Here is a 12,918-nt window from a genome sequence, read left to right on the forward strand (position 1 = left end):
GAAGGAAAACATAGTAGGGGTATGTCTGTAGTAATGGTTTACTAGTCTCGCAGTTCTATAGGGAGAGGACGTACAGCTGAATAACAGACAAAGTGAGACTGGGGGAGGACATTCTCAAAATGAGTAAATGGACACAGTGTAATGCAGCTAATGAGACTCACTCAGTGGGAGAGACAGGGTCTTGCTTTTCATCAGCAGTGCATTCTTCTCTGACTGTTTCTGAATATAAACAACAGTAATATGTAAATCATAGAGGACAAGTCTGCAGTAAACATTATTTCAGGTACAAATATAATACTCTTTGAGAAAAAAGTAATATTTAATAAAAGTAACAGATTACACAAATGTATATTTTGTCTTTGTCATGACACAAAACATAAATTATAGCTCAAGTGGATTAATGTTACATCGACCTGTTATTGGCCATACAAGTCTGTAAGAAATGAATGTTATGCACAACTCCTGTCTGTTAGTTTCACAGACCCGAGTTTATAATAATAACACTTTGCCTGTTTATTTTGTATAATAATTTAAGTGTATTTATGTTAAATCAAAATGATGAATGTGGGGTTTACAGTCACCTTTACACAGGCCGTGGCAGACTCACGGCAGGTCTTATGAACCTTCAGGAAACAGTCTGCAGGCACAAAACGGACGAGAACCCGGTTATCCCATAATAAACAACATTAACAACATTAGAACATCTCTGGACTCAAAGTGCAGATGGCTGTTGTATTTCTCACAGTAAATGGAGGAAGAACAATGACAACATGCACATTAGTATAACAACACATCGCAGCAGTGTGTATGAGAGGATTTTTCAACAAATGTAAACAGTTAAAGACCATAACACATAAAACAACCGCCTTGACAGTGTCGTACTTACTGGAGCAATGCAGCAGCTCCTTCCCAGAAACAAACTTATCACAGGCCACACAGAGCGCAGAGCCGGAGGGGGACATGGGGGCAAACTGGTGTCCACTGGCTACTGTCCCTTTGTCTTTTATCTCTTTGACGTCTTTAACTTTGACCTAAAACATCAACATATATCAATGCAAAAATAATAAAGTGCAATAAGCAATAATATAAAGAAGACCACAGCCTCCCAGGATAACCTCCGAGCAGGATATCCCAGTAAATAACAGAGCTGGGACGATTAATAATAATTGATGATGATGAGTAGAAAATAAAAGTAATCGTATCATTTTTTATCATTGGACTTGTTATCTGATTCAAAATGTGTTTAACAAATGTCAATGTACAACAGAAATAATCATCAGACTGGTTAACTACCAAAAAAAAAATAAATTAATAAAAAAAAATAAAATAATAAAATAATAAAATAATAATGATAATGATAATGATAATGATAATAATAATAATAATAATAATAATAATAATAATAATAATAATAATAATAATAATAATAATAATAATAATAATAATAATAATAATAATAATAATAATAATAATTAGTGAACAATTTTACACAATAAAACATGAGCTGACATAAACACTAGTAGTTAGTGTCTATATTTTTAGTTAAAGATATGTATGTTATAATAATTTGTGCACCAATAAAGGTACAAACAATACAAATATGAAGCCCTAAAATGTTACTTAACGTCTTTATTGATCGATGACTCGCTCAAAATTCTAGTTACTGTGGCGTAGTCATGATAACCTGTCTCTAAACACATCTGCTGAATGGACAAGGTTCAGATGAGGGTCTGAGCCAGGGGCGCCAAAACGAGGGCCAAACTTATTAATTCTTTCTGTGTAAAAAGTCAGTCTGTATCTGCGAAGATATTTATGATCTGTTAGGATACATACTTTTCAAACGGTCTTTAATTATTGTGCTTTTTTCGGGAGATAAACTGCTATGAGCTCTTTATCATCTCCTTTGTTTTCTGTGCAAAATTGATTAAAAATAGAAATCTCAGCACGTTTTCAAGGGCCAAATCAGACCCCTGGAGCCCCACTTTGGACACCCCTAGTCTAAATTGTGTACTTTGTTAAGGAGCTACTTCATAACTTCGTACTTAATGAGTTGTGTGGTCGTCTCGTGCATGTGGGATGTAGTGTGAGTTGCTGATTGGGTGTAACGACATTGTATAATTTATTTCTGCAAATCAGGGACTGCAGATGGAATCATTATTTAGCTATAATCTGGTGTTGGACATTGGTTTTCTATGAGCGTAATGTCTCTGTATATTGTCTTGTCAAATAAAGACTAAACTAAAATGAAGAGCTGGTTGATTCATGGTCGATTCATTATCTTTGAGGGGCTGTTGGGGGAATCATACGCGGGAGGTTGTTTATTTTCCTTGTGAAGTTAACAGGGAATTCTTGAAGTGCACGTTTGTTTTTTTTCTCCATCCATGTGCATCAGATGGCTTATTCGTATGTGAAAACAAATGGATGCACACGTGTTTCAAAGTGGGGAGTACACCGCGGAATGTGGTTAGGTTCCTCGTGCAGCGCAGGGGGTCGGTGCATTATGTAAGAATATTTTTGCAGTGTCCTGTTGCTAAGAACTAAAGAGGGAGAATTTTCCTCTTCACCAAATAAAGGCACTGTCAATGTTCACACAATGGCTCCCCGGTGTAAGAGTTCAGTGCAGTTGAGAGGTGAACGAAGACCCCCAGCCCCTTGGAACCTGTTTAAAATGACTAATAATGCCCAAATTATACGTAAATTACTTTTTATAGAAGAAAACAAACACCACAAAACATCTTACTAGAATATTTTACGAATTTTAGGGTGTACTCTGCAACTTTTCTGGTTTTCTGCCATCTGCTTACATCCACCAATGTTATTACTTTGCCTAAATGTCCCACAGTGTGACATAAAACATCTATTTCTATGGCGACAAGCAGAGAATCCAGCATGCCAAGTTATGGATCTGATCTATGGAGAGGTAACCCCGCGCACACAGAAAGAATACATGTTTTTCCACGTATTTTCGAGCAAAAAAAGCACATGTAATGGACAAAAAAAGTGCAAAATAGACAGTTGTAATGCTACACTGTGGAGCAATCAAGGGAAAGTAATACCAACCAGGAGATCTTAACCAGAAAAGTTGCATAGTTCACCTTTAAGCGCTCGAAATAACAATGTAGAGTCTGATAATTACACAGTGGTTGTGGTTGCATATGCACTCATTATCATAATTTTGGAGTTACAAGGTTATTACAGTTACCCCTCTGATTACTCACATCAGATTGCACAGTTTGCTTGTCAGTTACATAATCTTAAAAGTCCAGAAATAATCTTAAAAGTCCAGAAATCAGATGATAAACAGATTTTGGTGCAGGTAAAGACGAAACTGATGAGTTAAACTGCAACTCTGTGTTCTAATTATGTTTCCTCGTCACAAACAGACCTGGAGTTGTGTGTGTGTGTTTTGTTTCATTCGCACATGTTTAACACACAAACACACTGCATATTTCTGTTTGAGAATTCCTCTGGGAATACAGGAGGTGCTCCACTGTGTTTTTAAACTTCACACACCTTCAATTTGGATCATTTTAGCCCTGGAATTGCCAATCTGTAGGGACGTGGTAGCTGTTAACCTGAAAACTTTGGCGATGCAGACGGACTAATAATAAAGAGTGACTCAAGCTTGTGTGCATGAAACAAAACAGAACTCCAGGTATGTTTTTAATGAAGTTACAACATTATAACAGCTCAGTAATGTAAGAGGTTTAATTAGGAGATAATAGTGGCTGTAAAACTGTATGTCAGAGTGAGCTCACCTTGGTTTTGCTGCGTGTGCTGGTCATTCTGCTCTTGAGGAAACTGAACGTACGACTGACTTTATACTTCTCTGATTCAGCTTTAGAGGGAATTATGTATCTGTCCCACTCCTCGTCCTCAATCCTGTTTAAACGTAAGAACAAAAAAAGTAGTACATCTTTCATAATTCAGTATAGTGTAGTGTGTAGGACCAAAACTGTACAAACATGCACAAGATTATTACTACAGTGTAAGAGAACATTGTTGTTTTATTTTAGTCTATTTTTCTATGCAAAGGTGAAACTATAGACATGCTTAAGTATAATAATGCATACTTGTGGATCCCTCTTTTAACAATTACTCATGCTCAACATGCCTGAAGTGACGAGAGACTCTAGTGGTTACTATTTATGGTCTGACCTTGGCAAGGCACAAATTATTAACATATCAACACTTCACATCACTGTGGGTTAAAGAGTCAAGACAAATAGAGAAGACATACAGGAACATACAAGAAACATGGACCTAACACGTGTTAAATTCCTCTTCATCAAATTGTTCTTATAGTTATCAAATAAACAGGGCTGATATGAGGTGCAGTTAACAGCTCACGTGACATCACAACATTTTAGAGTTAATCCGATGGTTTAAAATGGAGCTGGACACGTGATTCTATAGAGGACTTTGCTGTTTAACTGTCAAAATGCAGATTGGTTTATTGTTAATATACACATGTAATTACTTGAACTATCCACAACTTCAGTGTTTCCTCAGTCACTTTAAACAAACAAAAGTAAAGTTATTTTAATAGATTCACAAAATGGTTTTATAGTCAATGCCAATGTCATAATATTTGGATTTTAATTTTTCAGTTGCATTATTGCTATAACAACTGGGTCTAATGCCAAATCCTTCCAATCAGGAAAGATTCTTTATGCCTGAAACTCATGAATTATTTGTTTTCAGATCCAAGAATGTGATGATGTCAGACTCCCAGATGGGGGCAAGAGCCAGTTTTTCCTATTGATAACACTGCACTTTGACTTAAAATATCCAAAAGATAAAAGCACAAATGTTGAACTTGATCTTTTCTATTATTGAACAGACCCAGGGAGTCACAGTATAACAGCAAATCTGCATTTTAACAATATATCTGCATTAAATATTATTATATAAATATGAATATTGGCCTATAGAATGTTGTGATGTCATCTGAAACCCTGCGATGGTCAAGTCTTTTTACTCTGGAGTTAGAGAGGTTAAACAGAAATGCAGGCTGAAGCTTCTGGCACAGCACATACTCTTTGAGGAACTCTGTGAGGGTGAGGTGTTGGAGTGATGCGCTGCTCTCCTCCTCAGCTGACTGGGCCCGTTTACGGAAACCCAGTATCCTGCATGGACATGACATACCTCAGACCACCATGTTGTTTTAACTTAGCAAGACAGGACTGTCCCACACGTATCCCCCAAACACAGAGTTCATTTCTCAACATGTTTGTGTGCAACATAAACATGATGTTGTTGTCAAGTATAATGTAGTTATAGAAAATTACACTGGAAAATATTTCTTAAAGCAGCATTAATAAGACTTAATCAAAAAAGCATTAGCGTAGCTCGTTAGCTTGAAGTGGAGATGAAATGGGAGGTTTTCTCTGTGTTTATATCCTGTGCTCAATAGAACAATACACTGTACATAAATAACAGGGAATTCAACAATGAACTAGTGTTTGAACAGACAGTACTGTATAAACCTGTCCTCTCAGACCCTGACCACAAACACAACACAAATACAGACGTGCAGACTGACCTTTTCTCTCTGGAGGGAGTTTCAGTCAGGCTGAATGCCCTTTGCTCTGAAATATTAACAGGATCAAAGGGTTAAACACATATCCACTGAAGAATAAGACAAGTTTAGACAAATGATTTAAACCGCAACATGATAAAATGTTTTATAGTGAGAAAAACAGAGCCACCGTGATACAGGAGGAACACCCTTCTCTCAAAACACATAAAGCTGAATACATTCCCCAAACAGACAGTGTAATTTGTTATTATGTGTACAATTAATAGATTAACAATAATGCCCAGTGAGTTTGAAAACAAAGTCAGCTCAGGAAGTTAAAAGGTCGAGAGCACCCACACCTTCATTTGTCAAACTGCTCCAAAGACAACCACAGAAACAAGGCTGTACAATGTACAGTCGACCAATAAAATCCTCTTAAATATATTTTATCTTTTTTTTAAATAGAAGATTACATCATGCAGCTCTTGGGAATTGGTGCCAAAAATCACCTGACTGGTAATTAATTTTTATTTAACCAAGTAAAATGATTCAGATCTGATTTTCTTTTACAAACATGACCTGGCCAAGATGCACCAGCAGGAAAACACACATACTCCTCTTTCAGGATACCGAGCGTGTACTTACTAACTTGGTTGAGGCGAGATAAAGATTTAGACAGAGATAATGTCTGCAGCAGAGAGAGGCCGCTGCTGCCATCTACACAGAAAACACACGTCCTCACACAACTGAACATAACGCAGAAGGAGGCACATGTGAAACAGCTTTACAGCAGCTGCCTGTCGGCTTTATGTGGAGCAAATGGGTCAGATTATCTACACCTCAAAAACAGGGAGGTCAGCAGCCGGGGATCAAAGGTCACTCACCTTCTGTAGGGTCAGAGATGGTAGCGTCTCTGTTTAGCAGCGGCCGTGACGGTTTGGCTTTGGGGGAGGAGTATGAGTACGAGCGCAGGCGAACCTCAGCCTCGTCTGGGCCCTGAAGAAGAGCGTACATAAGACACAGTGTTTAGTGTCATTGTGTCCTTCAGAAAGACACCTGATGATGTAAGAATGTGGTGTGTGACCGAGTGATTGGTCAGTGGGGCAGATTGGCAGTCTACCCCATAAGAGAATGAATAATAAAATATGAAATAAACTAAACTACAGTACGACAATGTTTACCAAATCTGGACTTAACTCGTTCGCATGTCACTCGTATATCACCGACGGCTGTATATTTTGCTAAATCATTGTAACCATTTAAAAAACCTCACAGTCTTTGTTTTCACTTCAGGATTCTGCACTTTCACTTTGTGACTAAAAACAATATAAAGCCGCCAGTGGTTCCTTTCGTTCTTTCTTGTCTGATGAATTGTCTGCTGTAAATCACTGCTCTCACTGAAGTCACTACATCAACACAGATAAGAGTATGAACCTTGTCTGACCTACGCACGTTTTCAGTTCTTTGGTAGCGTTTATTCCAATTGGTGAATGTTCTTTATCCTTTTGTTAGATTATAGAACATTATATAGATCATGTGGCCGTACCTTGGCAGAATTGTTGTCAGAATGTGTCCGATCAGCATCTGGTGACGTGTCAAAGGAGTCCCTCTCTTCTCCAGAGCTTGAGCGCAGACTTCCCTGTTTCCTTAAGGATGCAATGGGGTAGGAATGTCCCAGGATATCCTCTTCTTCACTATCACACTCAAGACTTGGACTACACAAACGCAGAAATACATCCTTAACTATACACGCAAGTACTTTTAGTAGTCCAAAAAGTAAATGCACAACTTTTCAGGAGCACTGAGTATTGGCAGTAACATGGGTGTTTTCTGGAGGAGAGTTTATACACATCTCAACAAACACAGCGACTCAATTGTGTTCAGCTTCCTCTCACTTCCTGCACTGTAAACAATGAAAACTCAGTTATTAAAGAATTATAGGAAAAATAAAAGCTTACAACTTTTTAATAACAAACGTAAGCGGTAGATTATAGAAACATTTAAGATAAGAAAAATTAAGAGAATATTTGTTTGTTCTGCAATGGGAAATTATAGTGTCCGGAGAATAAGAAACAAACAATCACAAACAAAACATAATTGTAGACATAAAATTTAACACAACACTGAACCAGTAAAGTAAAGCTATAAAAAACTATCATATACAATAAGTAGGACTATGGTTATAGTTGAATTAATGTCTTACCTTAGCTCTCGCGTCCTTTCTGACAAACTGTACCCCCTGTAGTTTACTCTGGGAGAAACTGTATGTGAGGTCCGTTTGTGTCCTCCTTCGAACAAGTGGAAGGCGGATGCTAGGGGCGACGAAGGAAACACAGGAGAGGAAGTGAATGGAGAAGCAGGAGGCTTTTTTTTCCCTTGGGGGTCCCGAGCTTCAGCTAGCGGCGAAGATGGGTAAGAGCAGGTCTCGGTGGTGGAGGGGGCTGCGAAGAAAGAGTCCCAGCCTGGTCTGCTCTGCTCATTTGGAGAGTGGTACTTAATATCCAAGTCATCCACCTGGAACACACACAGGATGGTGAGTATTTACCTGTCAAAATGTGCATGAACTGTGAAATCTGCACTGTGCCATTAATCAAATATTACTTTATCCAATTACTAAACTGTTGTAATCAAAAATAGAGTAAATTAACTTGTGTTCTGAATCATATGTGCACTAGTTCTGTTCATCAAAATGTGGAGATGAGACACTTTTATAATTCAGGTAGGGTTTTAAAACAAAAGCGTGACTCATGAAACATCTTGTATCAGTTCTATATGTTCTCGTTTACTCTTTAATCAAAGGAACTGTATATTTGTGTGGTGCTTGTTGTTTACAGTTTACAGTAAATCATCTTTTTGTGGTCCCATAAGCTAAACTTCCACTGAACCCACCAGCTTCCCATTGGCAAACTCTCCGTCTTTGCCGTGTATCATCGCTGAGAGTCTCGCAGCTGCAGACAGAGTTGGAGATGAGGCCTCTTTAATGGATGGACTTTTTTCTAAGGACAAGGAAAGTCACAGTCAAAGAGTGCAGGCACTTTCCAATATGCCATTTGGTTTCCACAACAACTCTCAACACATCACAAACCCAGGAAGTGACATCCACATCCTGGCCAGTCGCGTGTCATTGTTCAGAAACAGGATTTGCCATGTGCCTGTGTACGGCTCACACACATTAAGACTGGAGCTCTGTACCTATGTCTAAGAACGCCCAGCCTTTTAATACAACAAATGGAAAAAACGCAGAGTACACAAGCACACAGGAGCATTGAGAGGTCCGCTGCACATACAGTGAGACCTCTGTAAGCCCTGCTCTGGTTTAGCAGTTAAAGAGAAAAACAGTCCTGCTCTTAAAACACCCTGGCCTCACTGGGAAAGGTCTGTAACATGGTTTCTTCAAAACACAGTTTGTCAGGAGGGAAATAAGTGAAATTAGTCAAATATCTGAATAGAAGCTGCACATTTGGGTTTTCAGAAGTTCTGATAACCAGATACTAATCAATATTAAAGGAGATACTTATTTGAACAATACTAAAAAGAATATCTGACTTTTCTTGAATAGTTTTAGAACAGTCTGGATCTATATCAGAACTAATATAAGAAAACAAACAACTACGGTACTTGAGACGCTACTAATCTCCCGCCACAGACAACTGTATCTGTACTGCTTCATTTATCTGTGTGTAGACTTATGTATTTTAGTGTGTGCGTGTGTGCGTTTATGTGTGAGTTGTATGGTTGTGCGGGGCAGTTGTGGGGGTTGGGTGGAAGGGCATGACGGATTGTTTTTTAATCACTGTAAAGTACTTTGCGTTACATTTTTGTATGAAAAAATGCTTTATAAATAAAGTTTGATTTGATATTAATTCATTTTAAAATAACTGTCTAAAAAAAGAGATTACTGAAATTGGTATCAAGTATCAAGCTTTTTCCTAAGGTTCAATATCAGATTTTGTTGACAACACACCACCACTAGACCTGTCATGATAATTCCTATTTCGATTGATCATTACAAGCTACATTTGGGCTGTAAAAGGTTAAGTGACTTCTAAGGCTAATTATTGACCAATAACAGAGCATTATATGTTGTCTGTGTCATCCCTCAGTCGTCCAGGTCTGATCCAAAGTAAAAGCCAAAGTGAAACGTGTCAGCAGTACAAAACGTTGTTGGAGTGAAGACGTTTCATTGCTCATCCAGTTCAGAACTGAAGTGTCTTGGATGAGCAGCAAAACGTCTTCACTCCCGCAACATTTGGTCCAGTTGACAAATTTATCTTTTCCTTTTTCTCTACTTTATATGCTCATGCTTTTCAAAGTTTATTAAAAATGGTTTTCTGGGATTGTCTTTTATTTGTTTTGTATTATTACTGAGTTGTTTATCTCTGTACCAATATATTGTGCTTCAAAATGTGTTTGTGACAGGCCTAATTACTACTACATATGTAAGTGGTTTACCATTTTCAGTCAATCTCACCAAGTTCACAGAGAAGAACTAGAACATCTCCCTAAGTGAAAAGGCAGATTAAACTGTGCAGTTATTCCCATAAGTCCCACTCACTCCATGCATTCTCTGATCTGCTGTTGTGCGTTTACTAAATCAGTACAATCTTAATAAAATAATTACTCAACAAATGAAAACACGTGGTCAGCTAAGACTAAGAATCATCTGAACAACTGAACAGCTACAGGCCTCCACTGAACTTATGGGAAATAGTGGAATAAACGCTACAGTCAAAAAGCAGCAGTTCTATCTAAAAAACAAAACTCATCTTGGTTTCTTTGCAGGTTTGAGTATGAATAAGGCCCTGATACTCCACCTTGTCTGCAGCTTTCATACTAATGTGAAATTCCTGATGTTGTTTGCTGTCTGGGTTTTCTGCCCCACTTTGTGCCGATGTGAGCGGCACACCTAGATTTGAGTGTGTAGAGCTGGGATCAGGGTAAGTGCCATAATACATAATGACTATAAATCAGCGGATCTGCGTGGGAACAAAAGTGCTGAGAAGTTTGCACGTAAAACAAAAACAATATTTTTTTTCTTGAGGTTTTGAAGTCATTTTATTCTCCAGGGATAGTCTATACTTTGGAGAACAAAGCGTGGTTTCTTCTTGAGTTGGAGTTCAATAAACAATCAGGTAAACCCAGAAAAAACGTGCAAAAACCTTTAAAAAGTGATCTAATTTTAACACAAAATCTTTTTAACAGCACAAGTCTCTTTTGATATGACACTACTATTCAGGAAAAGTCCAATTTGATCCTATTTATGCATTTTTTTCAGTACTGATACCTGCTAAAATAAGTGCAGTTTCTACTTTCGATACTAGTTTTAATAGTTGGGTATCAGTTTTTTAGTAACCCTACTATGTACTGCTACTTTCATCATAATCTTATGTATTAAATCGCGGAAGTGAAGCCAGCCATGTGAATTCGCTGCAAAGCAATTTCCCCACGGGGACAAATAAATTCTTCCATCTAAAGTAATGTGGTTTTGATCTTACCATAGATATGCCAAAACTTCACTGAATGATACAGCATGTTGTTTCATTCAGAGAAGGTCGTTCCTCTTAGAATCCATAGTTTATATTTATGTCATGTCATAAACATAATACACAATATAAACTCAAAATGTTTAACAGCCAAAAGATATTTATTCTGAGGATGAGGTTTGGTGCGATCAAACAGAAAACAGGGTCAAATACTGGACATGGTCATAACCACTGTTTGAAAGTGGATAGAGTTTCATATAAACCCACTCAAAGGACTTGACAGGCAGCAGAAATAGTGCGGCTTATGACCGGAGTCCAAATCCACAGCTGGTCACAGTGGGCACAGCTTCGCACACAACTGACCCTTAAAGACTAAATGAACAGATGTGAAATAATAGACTATTACACAGATCTCTCAATGAAGTTGTAGTTTGGGTCAAATTATGCAGCAACAGCACAGACTAGACCTGTCATGACAACAAAGAGAAAGAAAATATCACAATAACACGCACAAAATGACTCTAAAACAGGGGTGCCAAACAAATTTTCACCAAGGGCCACATCAGCAAAATGGCGTCCCTCAAAAGGGAAACTACTTTTATTTTTACTTGTTAATTCATTGTTTCTGTATTTATTACTTATTCAGTGTACAAATATTACATACACATTTGCCTAGATGTAAAAATATAGCTAGGTAACTGCGTGTCTCCTGCTAAAATGACATTTTAATTTAGCCTGTCGAGGGCCACATAAAATGATGTGGAGGGCCGCATTTAGCCCATGGGCCTTGAGTTTGACATATGTGCTCTAAAACATAACCCCAGTCAAACTTTTTCTAAATCAGTATAAAAATAGCAGGATTTATTGTTTAGTACCTATAATTATCCATTAAATATTACTTATTTGACTCTCAGCAGCTCCAAATTTATCTTCTACAAAACAAAAAACAAAGAAATGAGCCACTAGTGCAAAATGAAACGCACAAATGCTAAAGATTGAGTATTGCTGCAGTTCAATGATAAGTCACTATATTAATGATTGTGACAGACCCAGTGCAGACTAAACCACAGTTTCCTCTTACACGCCAAATTTGATCGAAAATATATTTGGTTGGGTGTTTGTAATATATTCAGCGCCTGTCCCGGAGTGAGAGCAGGCAGTATACAGTAGCAGCAGCCCAGACAAAGACAGCAGTCAGTGGCAGGTTTCCAGAGCACAGCAGCTCAGTTCAGAGAGTGACCCTTCGACCCACGATCCCCCTGGGACAGAGAGAGAAGGATGCAGACAAACGCGATGGAGAAAACTGTCACAAATGCTCTTTCTCTGAATTATGAAGCCGCTGGTCTGCTGCAAAAATAAAAACTATTTAAAACTCTTGAATGGGTTTTGTTTACTGGGGGGATGCAGACGTTTGGCAGGAGAGCAGCAGCACATGTGTCTGCACTTTCAATTTGTGTGTATATTTGTAGGATGGGTAAAGTATAACAAGATCATGTAGCTCCATAAAACATGGTTTTCTCTCAAAATAAATAAATAAATACAGCGAAAATATAATAATACTGGCGCGTAGTTCCAACAAGCATCATATGTAACACTAGACCTCTTCAACTGATGTATGAAGATGTTCAGAAGTTCACCAAGTGCTTGTTTTTGGAGCTTGCTTTCAAGAACGACGGATGATATTACAACAAGTGAGTAAGTTTACACCCTAAATTTAAAAGTATCTAGTAGCAACTTTCCATATTAACCGCAGTTGGAGCAGAGGCATGCACATATCCTCTGAGAATACAACATGACTTAACTGATGAGATTTCAGTAAGTTCAACACGAAACCCAACACCCCAATAAACAACTGCCACGCTGTCCTGAAGAATTTACTTTTCAGAGACAACGACCTGAGCAACAACATCTTCA

The 12,918-nt window shown here is 38.0% G+C and overlaps 1 protein-coding gene across 3 annotated transcripts in view; it reads right to left on the reverse strand.

The window, feature by feature from the left end:
* Positions 1 to 12,918, reverse strand: part of LOC117375725 (rho guanine nucleotide exchange factor 28-like) — a 36,757-nt gene that overhangs the window by 6,327 nt on the left and 17,512 nt on the right. For 2 of the 3 annotated variants that reach the window (XM_055224260.1, XM_033972035.2), the window contains 10 exons: positions 8,411 to 8,517; positions 7,725 to 8,035; positions 7,068 to 7,236; positions 6,406 to 6,517; positions 5,546 to 5,591; positions 5,040 to 5,129; positions 3,759 to 3,882; positions 887 to 1,031; positions 582 to 637; positions 162 to 219 (listed from right to left, as the gene is read on the reverse strand). In XM_055224260.1, coding sequence (XP_055080235.1) covers positions 162 to 219; positions 582 to 637; positions 887 to 1,031; positions 3,759 to 3,882; positions 5,040 to 5,129; positions 5,546 to 5,591; positions 6,406 to 6,517; positions 7,068 to 7,236; positions 7,725 to 8,035; positions 8,411 to 8,517 — 1,218 coding nt within the window. The remainder of the gene's footprint in view (positions 1 to 161; positions 220 to 581; positions 638 to 886; positions 1,032 to 3,758; positions 3,883 to 5,039; positions 5,130 to 5,545; positions 5,592 to 6,405; positions 6,518 to 7,067; positions 7,237 to 7,724; positions 8,036 to 8,410; positions 8,518 to 12,918) is intronic. The other variant, XM_055224261.1, reaches the window with a different exon arrangement.

This window comes from Periophthalmus magnuspinnatus, chromosome 9 (genome assembly GCF_009829125.3).
Source record: "Periophthalmus magnuspinnatus isolate fPerMag1 chromosome 9, fPerMag1.2.pri, whole genome shotgun sequence".
In the NCBI taxonomy this organism is placed as follows: domain Eukaryota; kingdom Metazoa; phylum Chordata; class Actinopteri; order Gobiiformes; family Gobiidae; genus Periophthalmus; species Periophthalmus magnuspinnatus.